At 34.6% G+C, this 22525-nt stretch overlaps 1 protein-coding gene across 8 annotated transcripts in view; it reads right to left on the bottom strand.

Moving 5' to 3' along the window:
• LCORL (ligand dependent nuclear receptor corepressor like) overlaps positions 1-22525 on the bottom strand; it is a 174113-nt gene that overhangs the window by 26297 nt on the left and 125291 nt on the right. For 3 of the 8 annotated variants that reach the window (XM_045018501.1, XM_045018503.1, XM_045018502.1), the window contains 2 exons: positions 20758-20848; positions 15128-19357 (listed from right to left, as the gene is read on the bottom strand). In XM_045018501.1, coding sequence (XP_044874436.1) covers positions 18325-19357; positions 20758-20848 — 1124 coding nt within the window. In that variant the 3' untranslated portion in view covers positions 15128-18324. Of the gene's footprint in view, positions 1-10090; positions 10362-10977; positions 11051-15127; positions 19358-20757; positions 20849-22525 lie in introns of those variants that run through there. The other 5 variants (XM_045018505.1, XM_045018506.1, XM_045018507.1 and 2 more) reach the window with 3 other exon arrangements.

The following is a 22525-nucleotide window of genomic DNA, read 5'->3' as shown; positions in this document are numbered from 1 at the left end:
TGAGACAAAATACAAGAATAATATCAAAGCTTTGGAAACAAAGTGAAAAGTTTACACAGGCATAAGAGGAGTTATTTTTTGCATATTTTATATAACTAATGGCGCAATTCAGCAAGCTCCTGTTCACATACTTCAAAGTACTGTTCTGAATAGGGATTCTTTCCTGAATTAGGGCCTAGAAATGTGGAAGTCTCTATGTCTTGCCTCCATATCTATGTTTAGAAAACAGAATGTAGTACTTTACAGTAATAGAAATTGAGCCGCACTACAACAAGAAAAATACTTCTCTTTCTTCATTATGGTTTATGTCAGCAAAAATTCTTGTTTCAACAGTTTCCTTGCATTTCACTGTTACAGTCAAACTTCAGTATACATAATTTTAAACCATGGCTGGTTCAAAAAATACAGTACTTACCTGCATTTCATTTCTTATAAAATAGTATTTTACACAGATCTACACTCATACTTTAACGAGTCTCCAATTAATGGATTTGGGAGCATTCTCAAAAGCCCAATTCAGCAAATCACTTAAGTCCATTAATAGTCCTGTTGACTTCAATTGAATTGCTCACATATTTATAGTTTAAACACATGCTTAAATGCTTTGGTGAATTGGGGCTCAGGTAATTTTAAATAAATTTCTTCTCTAGAGCACCATCTAAAAAGCATTATCAGTTCATTAAAGGAGCATGAAAAACCTAACAGTAATTCTCCCAAAACTGTAGCTGAAGGAGAGAAGACGAGTGTGAATCTGTCTGTATTACCATATTTGGAAATCAAATGTTAGTATACCAGTTAAAGAAAAGGTATTAAGACAATCTTAAAAGAAAAACTGAAATAAAAATAAGATTTAAAATGATCAATGAATGTTGAGAGTGTAAATTATATACCAAGGATGAAAAAACACAAGACACCAAGATATAAAGAGATCCTAGCAGACAAAATAAGTGGAAGTATTTAGAGATAAGCCTCTTTGTTTAAAAGAACTACTGTAGTACAGATAAGCCAAATTTAACATGTTGCCTGGCCAGTGACACTCAGCCCATGGGTCTCTCCAGTGAGAGGATAAGCAACAGCCTAACTATGATGCAATAATTGTCCAAGAAAAAAACCTGCAATTTAACGCACAGGCGTGCACACGCACACACACAACACATCGGATTTATTAGATATATATTTGTGTTGCTAGCAAAATAAGTTGTTAAAATTTTGCCCTTGACATTTTCACTTTAAGAAACATGCATTTAAGTGAAAGTTGTTATTAATTTTAATAACTGTTATATACAATTTTATTTTAACTTGTTACATTCTTTTATGTCTCTCTGTGATTCTGTTCAATGATAAAATGGCTCCTTGACTGATAACAGTTGGGTGCCAATGGCTTAGGTAATTATAGTTTATGAAATGAGCTACACATGTTTGCTCTGAATATCTACAGGTGGAAATATCCTGAGGCCAACTACTTCATTAGTATTCCTCTGATGAGCTTCCACAGGGAATTCTTACAAGAGAAAGATGTAATTACCATTTCAGCAGATTATTTTGCACTTAATGTGACCTTATATACACTAGAAGCATATGCCTCACTTGTTCCACACCTCTTCATGTGTTAAAAAGCTGAACGCACGCTCTAAGATTTTATTTTATTTATTTGTCATTAGCTCTTTGGAGCAGGGATTATGTCTTCCAATGTGCTTGTAAAATGCCCAGCACAATGGAATCCAGACGTTAACTGGACTATAGTACCAAAGTAGAAATAGACAGACTTCAATATAACTTTTAAAATCCAAGAACCTTTCTGGAATGAGAAGGGACGCTTAAGAAACATCTTGGCTGTTGTTATCCTGATATGTTAATACAGACATTGTTTTAAATGGCAAGGGATTGTACAAAGCAAAAGATGGAAACCAATTAGACTCTTGGAACAATACAGTCCAATTTTCAAATGTGGGCTCCTTAAGCAGGATGTCCAAATCAGTATTTAGGACTGTAAATTCCCATTTTGTCGAAGTGCTGAGCTGAGTGTACCCCATTAAGATATAGACATTTGAAAACATGGCTTTCAAATCTGAAAGTAAATAAATAAATCAAACTACTGGTATTTTTACACATTGCTTGTAAAACCTTTTCAAATACATATGATGGGAGTTGTTCTAAAATCTCCAAGCCCCTGAGACCAACACCTACAAAATCACCACCAAGCATTCTCAAAACTACAGTACCCGCACGAGGAAATAAGGAAACGCCAGACGTGTACCCAGAAGCCTCCTACTGCAAGACAAACCCAAGAAAGAAATCAACAGGACTCCACTGGCCATCACATACAGTCCTCAGCTAAAACCGTTCCAACGCATCATCAGGGATCTACAACCCATCCTGGACAATGATCCCACACTTTCACAGGCCTTGGGTGGCAGGCCAGTTCTCGCCCACAGACAACCTGCCAACCTGAAGCATATTCTCACCAGTAACTGCACACCGCACCATAGTAACTCTAGCTCAGGAACCAATCCATGCAACAAACCTCGATGCCAACTCTGCCCACATATCTACACCAGCAACACCATCACAGGACCTAACCAGATCAGCCACACCATCACCGGTTCATTCACCTGCACGTCCACCAATGTAATATATGCCATCATATGCCAGCAATGCCCCTCTGCTATGTACATCGGCCAAACTGGACAGTCTCTACGGAAAAGGATAAATGGACACAAATCAGATATTAGGAATGGCAATATACAAAAACCTGTAGAAGAACACTTCAACCTCCCTGGCCACACAATAGCAGATCTTAAGGTGGCCATCCTGCAGCAAAAAAACTTCAGGACCAGACTTCAAAGAGAAACTGCTGAGCTTCAGTTCATCTGCAAATTTGACACCATCAGCTCAGGATTAAACAAAGACTGTGAATGGCTTGCCCACTACAGAACCAGTTTCTCCTCCCTTGGTTTTCACACCTCAACTGCTAGAACAGGGCCTCATCCTCCCTGATGGAACTAACCTCGTTATCTCTAGCTTGCTTCTTGCTTGCATATATATACCTGCCCTTGGAAATTTCCACTACTTGCATCCGACTAAGTGGGTATTCACCCACGAAAGCTCATGCTGCAAAACGTCTGTTAGTCTATAAGGTGCCACAGGATTCTTTGCTGCTTTTACAGATCCAGACTAACACGGCTACCCCTCTGATACTTAAGCCCCTGTCAACTCTTTTAGTTGCCCAAATGTAAGGCAGAAATGAAAAAGTTCACAATGGGATGAAGAAAAATGCCCTATGTTGCAAATAATTAGAATCAATCTCTTTTTTAAGAGTTCTTTCAGTACCTCTTGCTGGAAATCTTTAGACCATCATATGGTGAAGTCCTCACATGGTATCTTCTCAATATCATGTCACGTTTTATCATAACATGATCGTTTATTCTATTTTAGCTTAACCATCTCCAAAGCCTGTATGTGGATACTTTAGCTAGCTCCAAGCCTCTAGGTGAGGTCTATGATATATTGACAGGGGAAATCATGTTAGCGCCTTTCTAGCAAGAACCATAAATCCTTTACTAAAAATGTATTTATATGATATTCTTGGCTCATGTAGACAAGTCCAATTCAACACTGCCAAATGAAAATGTCCTTTAAAAAAAAAAAGTTTAAGAACAGAGATTCACAGTACATTGGAACCAAGCCCTCAACATATCCAAATGTGTCATTGAAGCAGCCACTTCACAAGCTAATCAAAGTGCCAGAAGCATCATGAAGTTCAAAGTATCTCCTATTTGCCATTTTTTGAACAAAATATGGTATGAGAGTATGATCAGTCCTCTTCTGCAGCCAGATTGAGAATTGATCATTGGGACACTTTCTTTTGAAAAAGTGTCTTGACCTGTAAGAATGCAATTGCATCCACCTGTGTTTGGTTATACAACTCTCAGATTGCAACAAAAATTGAAACCATAATTCTTCAATATCAACATCTTGCCTTTCCTCAGAGGACATCAGAAAGTTCCTTCAGGAATACGCAAGGTACTTCCCCCTCTCTTCCTCAGTCTGATAGAGAGTTTAATAAAAATTGAGGAAAAACGTGAAAATGTTGAAAAAAATTTCTACTTATCTATATAAAAGTATTTAATATACAGAAAACCTTAGCAAGCGATGTAGGTCTTGATACCACTGTAACACCCACATGCAATCCAAAGAATATACACATACATAATGATGCTTTCATATATATGAAGCTTTCAGATGCAGGAAATGTGCCATCAAACAGTTATGCATGCAAAATTAGAACCTGACCTTGCAGCTGCATTCATCGGGGGAGGGGGTGGGGGGAGGAGGACAGGTTCTGCACCAGTTCAAAAATCCACCAGCATGGATGCAGTTGTAAAATCAGTGTCTTAAACACCAGGTTGAGGCTGACTACAATTTGCCTCTTTGAGATCAGTGCTTCTTTTGAAGCTATAAGTGAGCTTTTTTTGACATCTTTCTATGGATGCCAACAGCCATGGAACAGACACTATGAATAACAGGAAAAATAAATAAATAAAAAAGTAACAAAAGTCTAAAATGAAATAATGTAACAATATTAAAATAGTGTTCAGATTTTCTAAAGATGTCAAACTAAAAAGGAGGAAAGTTATCAGTAGAAATTAGTTTTAAGCAGAACTAACATGAGAGCAGGTTGCAGATTGTTTGTAGATTGTTGCAATTAGAAAAAAGTAAACTCAGAAATAAATATAATTTGAATACAAAATTCCTGTACTACAGCAAGAGAGGGTTTAGATATTTTTTTCTTTTGAGTGCACTCCAAACTTAATGCACTTGAAGCACACACAGAGAAAAAAAGATAGTATAAATTTAGGTAGAAAATTTACCTTTGCAGAACTAGGAGTACATGAAATGAGCATGACATAAGAAAAACTTTACATAGTTAATAATTTTCCTTATCTTATTTATAATGCAAGAAAGCACAGTTGCTTTCTGTGGTGCATTTTCTAAACAATGTACAACTTCATTCAATGTGTCAGTTTACAGCTAAAATTAGATTTTGCCTTAATCCAGGGAGAGTTTTCTTAGATATAGACGACAAGGGGAGAAATACTAGATTTTGCTTCATTGTTTTGAATAATTTAAATTAGTTCTCTTTTCTGGGCTACCTGGACAGATAATCTAATATAATAGTAGGTTAGTAAATGTATCATTTTATTGTAATTATGAGCCCTATTGTGGAACCCTTACTATTCTGTTGAGCACTTATTCACCTGAATAGTCCTATTGAAATCAATAGGACTACTCGTGTTAGTAAGGGTTCACAGACATGAATAAGAGTTTGACAATCAACCCCATATTTTTAACTATATTATGGCCATGACGACATCAAACCTGCGCAATTATGCCCTATAAATATCTTACTGTTCTTTCTTATGTACAGATTGCATTTCACAACAGCAATATAACATTCTAGGGCAAATGCATTTCAGTGTGATTATTGTATGTCTCACTTAATTAGGATCACTGCAAAATCTATCAACATCAACAGAAATCTTTTCTTTGATTTCAGCTGGCATCAAATCAGGAGCTACCCCAGACATTCTAGTAAATAATTGCTGAGAAATACACAATACTACCGGTCATATTTTACTGTTTAATTATGAGTCCTATTATAGATTTGTATTTAAATCAATGTAAAATGAGAAAAAATTATTTTTTTGTTTAATTGTGCTGTAACTATGTATCTCTGTGTAAATGTGTTTTGTAGTTAACTCCTCCCTGACATACCAAGGACTATGCCATATAGGTGAAATCCTGACCATGTTGTATGGATGAAATCAATGACAAAACTCCAATTGACTTTGACTTTAATGGTGTCAGAATTTCACCCGTCTTTCGCAGACTATGCTACTAAAAGTAGCTCATTGCTATTTTGACTTGTCGTTAAGTGTATCTTCAGCCTGGATAGTGTAATATACCTATTGTAAAAGCAGATGGCAAACTTTAATAAAATGATAAAGTATTTTAAAATTTTTAACTGCACTTTCAACACTTTTGGTATTATAAATTATTCCATTTTATTATGTTTTGAAGACTGGATATTTTTGACCCACACCGTATACATTTTAATGTTTCCAGCTATTCTACTTCTCTTTCAGTTATACTTTAATTTAAAATTAGTATTTTAAAATTAGGCGGGGGGAGGGGGGAAGACTTACCTACTTGGTATTTTGAGTAACAATTCGCCATTTGTCCAGTATTGCATGATTGTCTCTTATGCCTTTTTCTTACATTCATATCAGTGGTCTCCCATTGTGGTCTTTTTCTTATGTTTATTTTGTTAAGAACTTCAGAACTAGCAGCAGGGCTCTCATTGTTTATGCATGTGCTTGATTTTTTGCTGTCTAATTGGTCATCCAGCTTTGCAGTCATTTTGGAAGGATTAGTTCCCTTACATGTCTCCACATCCTTTTCTTTACTCTTTAATGCATCTTGCCTTGCAGAATAGGACTTTAAAGCACAATGCCTTTTTTCTTCAGTGTAGGTCTCATTGCTTCTACTTTCAATAGCTTCCGGAGAGTAAATGATGGTATTTAATTTGAACGATTTATGCTGTTCTATATGGTTCAGTTTTCTCAGAAATATTCTACAATCTTTAAAGGTTTTGGCTCTCCATGTACTTTGACTCATTTTAAGTTGGTTCTGTGATTTTCCAACATTTTTTTGATTATAACTTGTTCCATTTATCTCTGAACGTGATTTAAAAATATTTGTTAAACCAGGATGTGTGCTGAAGTCAGACAATTCTATTGTCCGTGGAAGAAATGCATCTTTGACTTCAGTTCCAGTTGGCAAGATTCTATTGTGAGATTCTAAGATTTCAGTGGGCTGGGTTTTTACTGTACTTTTTCCTTGGTGCATGGGTACTACATCACTGATTTTCCCACTTGTATTTTTAAAAAACTGGCTTTGGCAGAAAAATCTTAAATTTCGCCTTTTAGATTTCCAGTCACCTGTTCCATGGTTATACATTTTTTTCACTTGTCTCCACCTGTCATGTTGTAACTTCTTAAATTCAGTTCTTCTTAATCTGGCTAGTGTGAAATTACTTTTCATATTTAAGACTGGAGCCTGGACCATTTTATGCAATATTTGTAATTTCCCAGCTGGTTCTGAAGGAGAGGATAGTGCAAACTTTTTAAAGTGCTTTCTGAAAGGACTAGTATTAAGATCAGATTGTTTACTTCCCATCTTAATCTCTCTAGTACTAATTACTTCCAAAGGATTGCGAGCATTTGCCTTTCTCACTAGAGAGAGAGACTGCGTTTCTGTTGTTTGCATAAACCAAGTACTAAGTTCATTTATATTACACTTCTTCTGAAAAAGCATTTTTATAGGTGATGCTTCAAGTTCTACAAGGCAGGTATCTAAAGGTCTTGACACTTTAATGCTACAATCTTGTTCAACATGATTGCTTTTTTCATATAAACACTTTTCAAATTCATTTCCACCCACTTGCAACCAGGTATTAGTTATCTGTTCAAATCTATTATTTAGTTCTTCCAACAAGGAGTCACGTGAAGTGGAAGTAGCCCACCACCTGAGAGAAGGATTTGATGAAAAAATGGGATCCAGTGATATTTCATTAACGGACCTAAATTCATTTACCTCAGAACCCATTTCTTCACTCCCTGAATTTTTGGTTTCTGAGGTATCCTTGGATGCTAGCCTCAGATTTGATTGCATACGTTTTCCCTTTTGATCCTTGGCTTTTTTCAAATGGAGCTTATACGATTTACGTAGCAAGGCACTTCTACAAGTAAATGTGCTAGAAGATGCTAATGAATGTAAGAAATGCAGTGATGGTCTTCTGTCCCTAACAGAATGCCTCAAAGGAATATCATGTTTTCTTGATTCTGTAGTAGTAATCACAGATGCATCCTTGGTAGTGTCATTCTGAATGCTCTTTATTTCATTCATCTTACTGCATGGTTGATTATTCTTCTCCTGTGATATATTTTTTTCTAACATATGCTGTTGCTGCAATGGAGGCAGGCAGCCGCTAATACTTACTTTTCTTTCCTGAGGTGAAACTCTATTAATAGTCACTGATATGCCAGAGATTTTTACTTTTGCTGGTCTACCAGGCTTTCTAGTGATAGTTAAAGGCTTCTGATTTGGTTGTATGATATTGCTGTAAAGGTGCGGTAACAGTGGATTATTCTTGATAGGTCTAATATACTCATAACCAGACCCAGAGACTTCATTTTCAGTAGCAGAATTCTGTAAGACTTTTACTATTTCTGCAAAACCACTTTCAGTTTCTGTATTTTGCCTCAGTTCACTAGAATCATTTGTAAAATTGGAATCATGTTGTGTAGGCATAGCATTAATTATATTTATATTACCTTCAGAAACATGCCTTTTAGTTCTTCTTGACCTTCCAAAAACAACCGTCACAGTAATATTCTTGTTACTGATAACTTCTTTCATTACCGTTACATCAGATTTGGTGGTTTTCCCAATACTGGTTGGTTCACATCTATGGTCACTATTTTCAGCTGTGTCTATTTTAGGCTTTGGAGGTCGTCCAATTGGTCGCTTAACCTGTTTTACAACCTGAGGCCCTATTTTTTTAGGCCTACCAGGTTTTCTTTTTAAAACAGATTCATTGCCACTACTTGATTTTTCCACAGATTCTTCACTTTGCTTAAAATAATTTAAGTCAGTTTCATCTGCTGCACAAGTATCTGCAATTGTCTCAGCATTAACAGAATTTGATTCCTCTGTAGTGTCACTTTCATTACAATTATATCCAGAGTCTCCAATGCAGATTTCATGAACAAGATCACTTGTTTTAGATTTTTTTCCTGATATTGTGTCTGGATACTTCTGCAATAAACAAAGATCAGTATTTGCTGTAGACGATGCACTGGCAGCAGTTAAAGTATATTTCACTCCTTCACTACTATTAACCTCTGAGACAAACATAAGTTTTATTGGGCTAGAATAACCTAGGAGAGATGCACTCTCCCCAACTTCAGATCTTGCTTGTACATCCCCATTACTGGAAGTCAATCTGCCTGAATCAGAGGCTGAAGATTTCAAAAGGTTGTTACCAAGTCCTTGATCTAGAACTTCTTGGTATTCTCTTGTAGGCACACAATCTGTTTTGCATGCACCTCCTTTTTCACCCATGTTAAAATGTAGGCCTCTCCAAGCAGTTTGGTTCGTATCACGCTCATATGTACTAGATATTTTATAACCATCCAACAATGGACTTTTAGTCTTTTTGGCTAAGTTTATTGTATCTTCCAAGCGCTCCACAACAACCTGTAGATTTGTGTTCCTTACAATCTTATTTGCATCAATAGATCTTTCAGCTTGAAGATCTTTAACTATTTTATCTCTTTCCAAATTTTCAGGAGATTTTTTTGCTTTGGAGGATTTTCTACATAAAAAGTCATTTGTTACATATACAGAGTACCATCCAGGAGGCACAATGTTACGTTTAGTTCTGCCCAAGATTCCATTATATTTCCCCTTCAAAGGACTCTGATCAATCTCTTTTTCAATTGCATAATCTTGTGATTTTGCAAAGTTAGTCTGGTCTACTATAGTAACGTCATTTTCTGAAAATGCTACAAAACTAGAGTTAGTTTCAAAATTATTCAGAGGTAGTCCCATTGATTCTGCTTGACACACTGGCAAAGACATGGATTTAGCTTGACATCTCATACCTAGATTATTGTCAGTATTTTGTAAAGCTTTGTCTTCTAACATGTTATAACTGTCTCCTTTGTTTGTGGGCATTTTACCGTAATTTTTTGTAGACTTCTTTGCATTTCTCTCTAAAGTTGACTTTTTCCTTATAAAAGTTTCATCAAGACTTGCAAGTTCCCTCTTGATTTGCAAAGACTGTCGTCTAATCAGTGGTGAATCAGGAGAATTATACATTGCGAATAAAGTTTCCTGACGTTTGCGAAATCTGGTTTGGATAATTTTATTTTCCACTTGTTTATCATGTTGGCTCAGTAACTCCATAAAAGTGTAATCACTTGCCTTGGCATCGTGCAAGAGAGATGTTATGAAGTCCCCCAATTTTACATTATCATTTTCTGGTGCCCTGTCACTGTCAGACCATTTTACAAGATTGGTTGTTATATCTGTAGTTTCTATTGATTTTAATTTTTCATTAATACGATCCATTAAATCTTGAAAAATGTCAGAACTTTCACCTTTTTCAAACTTTTCAGAATTTATAACACATTTGCTGCTTTCTTGATCTGTTGATGGCCAAGTTTCATTTGAGTAACCAAACCTTTTTCCTTTGCATAGTTTACCTTCATCGTCAAACCGTCCATTGCTTCCTTCTGCTGGCAAGAGAGATGGAGGTTGATTAATGGTTATTTCAAATTTGTTCTTGTCTAAAGCTGGAAAATCTATAGGTGATCCTTCCAATGTTTCAATTTCATTATTTTGTGCAGGTGACAATGGAGGGGGTGATGGGCTGTGAGATCTACTACAACTTTTAATGCTGTTTGACAAATCATCGTCTTCAGTTGAAGAAAAAGATGTATAAGTTGCTGCTGTCACAGGGTACTTGTTGTTACAGTTTTGTAGTTGTCTTGTATAGCACCTATGAGGATTACAACTGTTAGCAATCCTTTTATTCACCACTGTCTTAATACATCCAGTAGCTACAGTCTGACATGGCAAACAGTGCAAATCTTTAATACAAACACACAGAGCTGGTAAACAAGTGTTTGGATTTTGATTTTGTAAACAGCACCTTTTTGTCAGCATATGTCCATCACAACTACAAAATAAAACATGGTTTTCATCTTCAATGAGGGAGTTCTGAGTTTTTGAATGGATAATATGAGGTTGCAGGCAACTGCAAAGTGAAGGAACATTTTTATCCTGGATTAAAAATTTCAAAATAGCCAAAATCTGCTGCCAGTGGTAAGAGCACAAAGATTCCAAAACCTTGTTTAGTGCTGATTTTCCTTTTTCCAATTTAGTTGCTTCCTCTGATTTTGCACCAGCTGTTGAACTTGAACTGAAAACAAAAACAAATCAAAACAAAAAATAAATTACAGTAAAATATGATGGAGGTTACAGTTTTAACTGTTAAACAGAAGACTGAAATCCTGAAAAGGCATGGAAAAAATGGATTTTCATTTCCTTTACATAGCTCATTTATCGTATTTGCAAATGTCTTATAGAACTATTTCACTGCAGCTGATGTGTATGTTATATATAGTAGAATATTTCTAGCATGTTTAGGAAAATATCCAGCAAAAAAACATTTTACTTGACAAAGGAAAAATTGTTTGAAATCCAGCATTTCTCAAATACAATAATTATAATCCTACATATTTCATGGCACCTTTCATCCCAGTATTTCAAATTTCCTTGCACACATTAATGAATTAATCCTCACAACAAATGTGAGGTAAGTATTATCCCTATTTTACAGATGGAAAAATTGAGGTATGGAAAAAGGTAAAATGATTTGTCCAAAGTCACAGTGGACGCTTGTGGCAGAGCCAGGGAGAGAACCCCTCTCTTGTGACTCCAGATTCTATGCTTTAACTACAAGACTATACCTCCCTTACTGTGTGTGTTATGCAGCACAGCCCGTAAGATGTTCAATATGAACTTTAAAAAGTTGTTTAAAAGGACATTCAACCTTAGTAGGCCACAGAAATAACTTTAGAAGCCATCACTGCTGTTAATGTTCTTTTAAGATATAGATTCCCTTTTCAGTTTTTACCACATTAGCATAAATCTACCACAGGCTTCCATTGCATCTCTCTCTCTCTCTCTCTCTCTCTCTCAAAACACACACACACTTATTTTGTACCTACAAGACAACAAAAAGGAACCCCTGAAGTAAATAACTTGCAAACCAAATGAGATTGAATCCCTTTAAATATCAGGTTAACTTAAGTGTCTATATCTAAATAAGACTTCAAAACAGCTGTTCTCAGATACTCAACCAAAACAAAATCAGTTATGGAATTCTATCTTCTTAACTACTTGATTTCTCAACACAAATTTATTAAAACTAAAATTACTACTTACCTAATCAATTATTTAAAATGAAAAGCTGAAAACGTTCCATTGTAGAAATTAATACAGACCTTTCTTCAACTAAACACAAAAACCACTGTTGAATAGCAACTACAATAAAATAGTTATCCTCTATAATTCAGAACTTTTACTGGTACCAAGCAAGAGCAGCAAATAATATTAAAATAATTCTGTTTTAGAAAAGTCTGTATTTTTTAAACATATCACCAAACTCTGAACATGACACTAACCATTCACCCTTTTTCTCTCACCAATCATTTTCAATATTTAAATCTCCATTTTGGCAAAATTTCATTTTGATTGGTTTTACATTTTACATTTTAATATACCATGTATATAAATTATTAATTCGTTACTCAACAAATGTAAACAAACTAGTATCAAGTCTGAATTATAAAAATCCATAAATTATTTCATCTTTCTTACTAAGCATTTGTACATGCATAGTTTTGTATATATAAATTATTGCCCTAGGTAAGCTTTAATTTGTATGCTATAAAAGCAATCAACTATGCTTAATAATTCCTGGTGATTTTCTTCCTCTCCTGAAACATTTTTATAAATTTTGAAAGTGTTCAAAGTGAACCATCTAGATTATTCTACTATCTCTTAAAATTCTAACTGAATCCTGATGTTATTAGCTGAATTTGTAATTAAAATTCAATTAAATGACATGAAAAGACAAAATTATTTGCATCTCTCATCTAAAATGAAACTCTACTGTATTGTGGAGCCTGTAATGATATTACCACCCTGAGTGAGTTTAGGACCCAATCAGCTAAGCTTATTTTATGTGGAACTCCAATTATGGCAATTATAAAATGTAGAACAACTTATCAGATTTATTGAAATACCAAAAACAAACCGACCAACCAAAAAACAAAAATCAAACGAACAAAAATATAAAAGCCAAGACTGAAAGTGGAATAGAAAAATTAGGTTAAAAATTGACTTCTGTAATCACACTGGATAAATAAATGTATTTTCTATGTTTTTTTTATATGTAAGAACATATTTTGAAACTTAAAAATAGAAGTAAAAATTCTTAAAAATAGTAATGGCCTTTAACATGTTATTTAATAGTTTGTTCAGTAATATTATATGCTGTAGTTTAAACAAACAACTAGCAAATTACAACTTTGATAAGCACTTAATTCACTGTGATTGGTGTGGTAAAAAATACCTACATAAATTGAAGCCTCCAGAGACGAATCTGTCTTTATATGCTCTCCATGCATATATATACTTAATCAATTATGGACTATTAGTATTCTTTATAAGATTACTTTTTTAAATATTTGACTAATTAAGAATACTAGAACATCTATCTAAAGAAAATATATGCTCACTACTGTAAGAAACTCCAGTGTTCCTAAAGGTCTCTCAAAGTTATGGGCCAGGTCTTCCAGGGGCCTCAAAGCTACCTTGAGCTTGCCACTGAAGGTTTTCCCATCATGTTCACTAATTCTCAGGTGTGCACAGCCACTCTAACACACTCTATTGCTCCTACACCACCCCTTTCCTGGCCATCAGTAGAGTGGGTCTGACATCCCTATACTCCAGTGATCCTTAGCTGTCAGAACAACCCTATAAGATCATATGCAGCTCATGCTGCTCTAACTTACGCCATGTACTACATGACCTCAGGTTCAGGGGAATGCAAAATGTTAAAAGTTACCTTTGCACCACCCTGCACTAAAGTATGCTTGGCTGCTGCTCAGGACATAGGCCTAAAAATCTGTTTAAAACAAAGCATTTACTTTAAAGAGATACATATAATCCCTCTGTAGAAATGTTTGTATTTGTAAACAAATTCGTTCAACTTTCATGTTTTTAATAGCTTTCCAACCACTTTTGTTAAGTATTAAAGAGTTGTGCTTCAGCAAATGCTTTCCCCTCTTTTTCTCTTTCATCCTGTTGTGTCGTCATTATACAGAATCTATAGTATCACAGTAATTCCCATGGCAAAATTGGCAGTATCAAACACAGAAGTCCAGGTTACTAGCCCTGTAGAGCCATACATGAATCTTCCCCCTTCCTGTGCGCAACGGTAGCTACAATTCCTGTCTTCACAGAACTCTTCATCTTTCTATGAATTCTGTGGTAGAGGTTCTGTGGGTACAGGGTTCATGCAGCGGGAGGGGATAGAAATGGGGTGGGTTAAGGGCAAGAGGATCAACAAATCTTGTCCCTCAAAGTCAAGCCATTCACAGATTCGATGGAAATTATAATAGAACCTTGGACTGCATTATCCTTTCTACTGAGATCCCCTGCTCAGTGCCAGAGGCAGCAATTGCCAAAAACTGGTGATTGTCTGTAGGGGTCAAAGTTGGCACAAAGGCATAGGGTCATCACATGGTAACCCACCAAGTTTGAGGATGGGTGTGGTAGCCTATTTTGTATAGAATTAACATATAAAATATCAGATTGGTTTTCTCTTCCAACCTATGGGAACTATCAAAGAGAAACTATCTAACATACATTTTCTCCCTCAGAGTTCTATCCTTAGCTTTTTCTGCCAGAGATGCTTTATAACATGATTACGGCTTCACTGAAGAAATGAGCAGAAAAGAAACTGGACTTGGGAGGAACAAAAATGTTTTCATGTAGTCAAAGGGAGAACAAAAAAATTACTGGCCATATAAATTATTTGTATAAATGTTCTCCCTTTTCCTATGCCCCAATGCATATATTTAATAACTAAATATATTGGATGAAGTTTAACAAATTAAATGAATAAAGCTTTCTGAACAGACTATTAGTAAAATAAGCATTCAATTCATACAGATCGGTTGCAGTTGAAAACTGATAAAACAATTTTTTGTTTCTCCTATACTTTAGGACATTTTCATTTTCTAAAGTGTGCCTAATTTATTAGCAAACCATCATATTCTGAGAACCAGTCTTCCTTGTGACAATTATTTTTGCTTTATAATACGTTCATTGTAGCAATAACTGTCAAAAGCAAGTTCTATCATGAACTTATTAGACAAATAGTAAATTTGTGCCTAAAGAGTAAGTCAAATGAGCCAGTATATGGTCTTTTTTTGTTTTGTTTTACTGAATGAGCAAAATCAATCACACATCAGTGTTGTTGTAAATTTATGTGCAAAAGCATTGAAGTGCTTTACTACAAATTACAACGTAGAAACACGTTAACTAAACAATTAAATTCATACAATCAGATTTAGGTATATAACAACACAAAGAGGAAACAGAATTACAGTACATTTACAACACAAGACAAATACATGGAATTCATTAGAAAATATTGTAATAAATAATTCATGAATTATAGTGCAATTGATTTATGCATAAATATAACTAATTGCCTAAAAATCAGTTATTAACAAAATCTGTCAAAAATCAAGGCAGCCACAGAGTTTTACTAAATTACTGCGACAATGGAAATACTGCAATTAAAAAACAAATACAAGTATTTGTACTGTAAACAACTAAAAAAAAAATCAGTCTCACTAAAGTTAATATACAATTTAATATAAAATTGTCATTAGCTACCAGAAATGGTTTAAACAACTTTACTGAGCAGTAGTTCTAAAAACAGAGGCACTGTTTTTTAATATAAAATACTTGAGAAACATTCAAATAAGTAGAAAGCATGTAGGGCTTGCTTTCGCCTTCATTTAAAAGTCTGCTGAAACATGAATTTTCAGAAATTGTCAATTCTGAAGTAGTCACTGGTAACTGAATTTATAAAACAGTTCAAAGGTACAACTTAAATGACATTTAAATGGAATACACTGGAGTTAGGGAAGGGGAACCTACACATTTCCCTGCCTTTCCTTAGTTGTGTAATCAAAAGTTAGCCTAATAATTAGAAACAAATAATTCTGTTTCTTTTTAAACACTTACAGGTTGAGCATCATCTATAAACTATCAAAAAATATTTTAATATACTATTTCTGACCAAAAAAATAAATAAATACAAGTACTAAAATGCTGAAAATTAATTATAATATTACGTACAAAACTACTGATCACTGTTAAGTCAATAGTAAAATGATCCCTGATTTTATGAATCCTGTCAATTTTTGGTCAGGTCATCTTTTAAATGATATAAAAAGTGTACTGTAACTTGCCTTCAATATAAACTTCTGACTCAATTTTATAATATTGTCCGAGGAATAAAAATTTTTAGTGTGGTACAAATATTAGGCAATGTATTGAAGCCCCAAAAACTTTTGCAAGTAAAATTCTGTATAAAGAGAGATTTTGAAACCTTTAGGTACTATCAATTTTGTTTTCCGCTGGGGAGGCTACATTAACAAATTCATCTTTCTGGCCCTCACAAAAATATGGCTTAATTCTTTAAAATCAACGATGACCCTGACACCTGCTTATATGTATCCTACTTGTTATTAGATACAATTATTTTACAGAAGGATTCCTTTTCTAATATGCAAGTAAACCTTAATAGTTGAAGAGGATACATTATAGATCTAAGAGACCAAAAGATTGATATGTTGGTGGTTGTGCAGTTTCACTTAACTTCTTATGGATTCATTTATTTTAAAACGTAAGGAATTACCTGTAATAAGATTAATAGCCAAGAGCTAGATTTTGCCACAAATTTTTAAGAGAAACTCCGCACTGAGTCAATTACATGATGTGGTCCTACACGTGTAATGTAGTCTTACATTCACATAGGATAATTAGCCTATACAAAGGCAAATTTAAGCAAAAAAACATGTCTGACACTGTATGTGTGAGAGAAAATTTACAAAAAGTAGAAAAACAGGTAAGTGTTTCTGGATATGTTTGATTTGGTTTAGAAAAAACAATCTAAACCTAAATTTTAACTGGAAAAAGGGCACAGGTGTTGAATTTTGAATGTATAAAGCAAGCACTCATTCTTATATAGACATATGCTTTATGACATTACACCACCAAAATTACATATAATTTAAAATCCAATGTAAATACTTGAAAATTAATTTAAAAACTGCAATCTGAAGACAGCTGGTCTCTCTTAGATTCTATTAAGTCATATATTTAAAATGAACTGCCTAGCTTCTACCAAATTTATAATGAATTTATACTACTGAAAGTTCAAAGCAGCTTCACTGTTTAATATTTGTGAATCTGTCAAGACCCTGAACTGCAAGTTTGGTTATTAGCAAAACGATAGTGTATCGGCCCACCAAAATGAAAACTTGATATTCATTTTGATAAACTGAAAAGGTTTGAAATGTCACAGCAGCAAATATGTTACAGTTACAGTGAGTTTTTTGTTTTTCAATATAAGGAGTGTGACAATCCTTAAATGAATTTTAAGTAGTCATAACATTAACTAACCAGCACATTTAATATCCATTCTCAAGCTCATTCTGTGCACATTATGAACATGCTCTAAGTTGCATTCCAACTTTCTTCTTAAACCTTAGAAGTTATCTTATTTTCCAAACTAAAAAGGAAAATTATGTTAATTAAGTTTAAATTATTTTATACTTAGTATTCCATCTTATTTCATATTTAATAGTTCTATAACTACAGTAATTTGTCAGTTTTCATAAATGTATATTTTGTAAACACCAATTTCTTGCTAAATGAACAAAATTCTTCTTAAAATGATAAAAATACAGTTTTATGTCTGCTAACACACATTTTTATTAATGAAATGTTTTGGTTTTTTCTAGTTGTATTGGAGATCTAGTTATGATGTATCTTTTTCTTCTTCCACAGAATGTACTACCTCCTACTAATACTTCACATATCCATTTCCTTCGTAAGGAACTAACTTTGTAAAAGAAAAATAATCCCTTGATTTGTGTATTTTGAACTACTTACAAACTATTGCAAGTATTTTGTGAAGTATAAAAGTTTGCAAACCATGGGTCATGTATTTCCATAAGATGGTTTATTCAATGGCTAATGTGGTTCTTTACCAACTAAAAATAATGCTTCACATGACAAATACTTGTTTTCCCAAAACATTTTATGCTATTGACTACTAAAGAAAACCTGAATCTTTTTCACCTATTTATACAAGGATTTTATTAAATACACACTATCAGAATTAAGGGAGAACTCTATAATTCTGTCCACAGTGAAAACCCTGAATAAAACTACTTTTCAAAAGGCATGTATGTGGTTTTTGAACTGTATAATTTCATGTCTTCTGTCAGTGTGAGCATATGTATTTCTCATATGTGTGTGTGTATACAGACAGACATACACACACACACACACACACCAAACAATTTGCTAACAATTAATCTACACAGGCTTGCTGCTGTTTTTGCAGTTGCCAGTCCCTGAATCTGTCATATTAAATAACCCAGTGTCTGGTAATCGAAGTTTCTTCTTCGGCGGAGTCTTCAGTGTTCCAGATCTTTCTTTAACTTTGTATTCTAAAGTGCTGTGAGGTACCCCATAAATTCCTTGTGCTTTGGAAACACTCATTTTCCCACTCATTACCATAGCAATAGCTTCTTCCATTATTTCATGATCATATTGCCTATAACGGCCACGTTTTTTCCTTGGTTGTTTATTGTCTTTGCGATCCAAACCATCTTCTGTATTTTCAGATGTTCCATCAACTGTTCCATTCTTAACATTAAGACATAAAGGAGAGAGGTCCCCATGCAGAAAGTAGGAGTCAACACTTGAGTGAGTTACAGGTCCAGAACATTCAATTTTGTTCTGTTTAGGGAGTATATTTTTCAATTTTTGAAGAGCTGATCCGTCTAAGACTGAGGAGGTTTTGGAAACATGGTACATGACATCCAGAAGACCAGCATTATCAGATTGTGGTTTGGACGCAGAACTTATTCTTAGCTGAGGAATTTTTAACTGTACAGTAGGATTTGAAGTTTCATATTGTAGACTTTCACTTTTTTCTTTAAACTGAGTAACCATTCTCTGTAGAGTTAACTGGTGGAGGTAACTGGAAGCTGTTGGGAATTTTAATTCTGAGGTTTCAAGTAGACTGAGTTTACTTTTTTCTGTGCGCTCTGCTTGAGCTCTTGCCCACAAGGCTACCTTTTGCAGCACTGCACAAGTTTCTTTTCTGTCTTTAAATGAATAACTATCATTGAAATCTCGAGTTTTGTTTTTAAAAAGTGCAGGCTTTCCTGCTGGTAAGGCTTCTAAGTGGAGAAGTAAAGTTTTTTGAGGTATGCCATAAAGTATGCCTGCTTTATTTATGTCCAGTGCTCCAGACTCAATGTCTTTCAAAGCTTTTGAGAGCAAACCATCTGCAAACTCAGCACTTCTTTCCACATAGTCCTCTCTGTGTCTGTGTAGTCTCCTGGATGGATGGAATGAAACGATGGTAAACTGATGTATGAGAGACTCTCACACAGCTATGGAAGGGAAGGGTCCACTCCTTTATTATACTCCTTGCTTAGGTAACATCACTGCTTCTGATACTTTTAAGTCTTTGAGATGTAGTAGTTACTGATTATCATAGTAAAATGCTACAGTTCTGGTAGGACGTGTCAAAATCATACGGTGGCTTCTATAGCAGCCCTTCCAAGAACTTTAAATCCTAGTTCCGTATTTGATAATATTCTCATGTGTTTGCTATATTCCCTTTGATACATGCTTGCAGAGCAACACTTACAATTTTAGTTATGCAATTAACATTCCATTAAGTACCCAAATCCTAAATGAGATTTTGTTAGTAGAAACGTGACGTTACCGCTAAACAAGTAATAAAAGAGTCAACCCCCTTATAGAAAATTTGCAGTGATAGGTACATTACCAAACACAAAACCCCCAGATTTCCACAAGACTAATTTTTCTACATTCATAAGATAAGTGCTGCAATTAACAATTAAGTCCCATTTTGTCAATATACAAGTCAGTTTTTAATCACTATTTATATTTTTCTAATTATAAATCATAAATCATTTTAAAACTTGTTCATATCAATAAATTAACAGAACACAATTTTACACAATTCAACAAATAAAGCTAAATGTATTATTTGGAATAAATTATTTTGTAAGATGTACAGGTGACAAAAAGGGTCCTGCTATGGCTAGTGAATGGGAGGATGCCAAAATTATAACAAAATCCAACAGAACAATGTATTTCATTATTTTTGTTTCAGTTAATGTAATGGTAGCTTTCAGCACATGAAACAACATTTTTAGTTTTTAATGCTGAATGGACATATTTAGCAGTTTGCCACCACACACCATAGGCAAAACCATGATGTAAGTATAACAATTAGGAACTCTCTCTCTCATTAAGAAATACTGAAGATAATAGCTGTTTAACTTGTTCATGTTAGCTGAAGGATATTTTTTTAAATATAATCTGGATGTTATGTTTTTGTGCAAAATGGAAGTTTCCTAAATAAAACCTTGAAGAATAAATTTACGTTTTCTTCTACTGTCCTATTCTTTTGTATTATGTAATTAAGTTTTCAGTTCATTTTTAGTAACATGAACTAAAGTTTGGTGATTGTTCTGATAACTTTTCTTTAACAGAAAGAAAAGAAAAAGACAATGAAACAAATGATATATACATAGACACACACTTATGAGTGAAACTCTTGAGGAAAGCAAAATATAAACTGAATTTGTGTGTCAATATATACTGTACAAGTATGTTATAAAAAAAATAATCTGCCTTCATAGAGAAGAGATTTTTTTCAGTGTTTCCTTTTACATTAATTAAAAATATTTAAATGATGCTTACCCAGACACTGAATTTTCAGATGATAATGGATCATATGTTGACTCCTCCAGCCTTGCGCTTTTCTTCGTAGAGAGATCTAGCACTCCATCCCCTGTAATAAAATAATCATAATAATTACAAATTTAAGGATTTTTTTGAATTCTGTTACTGAATTTTTATACACATGGCACAACTTTTTAATATATGACCTATGTTGTAATATTTCTGACATCTTGGTTCCATTAACAGTGTGAAATATTGAGTTAACTTTTTGCAAAATTCATTTGTAAAAGTTAAACAAGATTTTTTTTAAAAAAGATGAGTCAAAATAAAAAAGTGGGCTTATGGTCATACATAGGAATCAGGGGGCTTAAAAATAGATATTTATTAGGCCATAAAACAGAATTTTCATCCTTTGTTTCTTCCACAGATATACTCTAAGATTATACTTGCCATTCCAAACAGACCAATAAGCCATTAGTAATAATGGTTTGATATGTGGGTCATAAATTTGAACATATGTAGTTCAAGATCAAGTTAATATTAATAAATAGCAGATCCATGATACACTAGTAATACAAAGATCCAAAATGATGATAATCAGAAAGATATATGTCAGAGAGGGCATCCATGTGTTTGGGGGACGAGGTCAATGAAAGAACAGTTACTTATCCTACAGGAACTGTGGTTTTTCAAGATGTTGTAATCAGTGTAGATCCCACTGTATGTGCGCATGAGCCCTATGAATACCAACCCCAATTCTTTTAGCTAGCAGTGTTTATCAGAACTGCACATATTCCCACATGAAGGTGCACAGGATGGGATGACCACAACCCTCCCTCAATTCCCTTGCATTTCAAAGCCTGTGTTCACCAAGAACTCCTGAAGTGGGGATGAGGATGGGGTTGTAGCAGCCACATTGACTACAACATCTTGAAGAGCCAGTTACCGTAGAGTAAGTAATAGTTTGTTATGCTTCGAGTAAGTGTCAGTATGGACCGCACTGTAGGTGACTAGTAAGCAATATTCTCCTGAGATAGTGGGATTGAGGAGTTTCAGCTAATGAAACAGACAGACTGCAGTATCACTCTTACGAACTTCGTATCTGCCCTGGCTGCCATGTCAAATGCATACTATTTAAGAAAGGTCAATGGGTTACTCCACGTGGTTGCCAGGCCAATTATGAGGTCTCCTGTACTACAGTGGAGTTGTGTCCGTATGTTTGGGTGGGAAGAAGGAGGGCATCTGGTAACAGATGGAAATGCACTAATTCATTTGGAAAGTTTCTGTGAAGAGATCACCAGGTCTTACTCTACACCCAAAACAGCCACATAGAATCATAGAATCTCAGGGTTGGAAGGGACCTCAGGAGGTCATCTAGTCCAACCCCCTGCTCAAAGCAGGATGCTTTGTAGCTTTGTGCTTTGTGTCTCAAAGCCACAAAGAGACAGTGACAGTCAAAAGGATTTAGTCTTGTCTAGGTAGTAAAGTAGAAGTTCTGGAGACAAGGTGTGAAGTTTCTTTTCTCCTGCAGAAGAGAGAGGTTTTGGAAAGAAGACCAGTAAGGTAACTGACTGATTCAGTTGGTATTTTGAGATTACCTTAGGAATTAATTTAGGGTGTTGTCTCATTACTATATTGTCCCTGTAAAGTAGATGGTCCAGCCATAAGGACTTGGATCTCACTGAGTTTGTGCCAATGTGACAGCAACAAACTAGAATGTTTTGACGGATAGAGGCTTGAAGGGAGTCACCAGGAGAACACTGAGGTCCCAGGAAGCAGTCTGGTC

The sequence above is a fragment of the Mauremys mutica genome, chromosome 5 (assembly GCF_020497125.1).
Source record: "Mauremys mutica isolate MM-2020 ecotype Southern chromosome 5, ASM2049712v1, whole genome shotgun sequence".
Classification (NCBI taxonomy): Eukaryota; Metazoa; Chordata; order Testudines; family Geoemydidae; genus Mauremys; species Mauremys mutica.
Note: the sequence above shows the minus strand (reverse complement) of the source record. Positions and strands in the feature narration are given on the sequence as shown.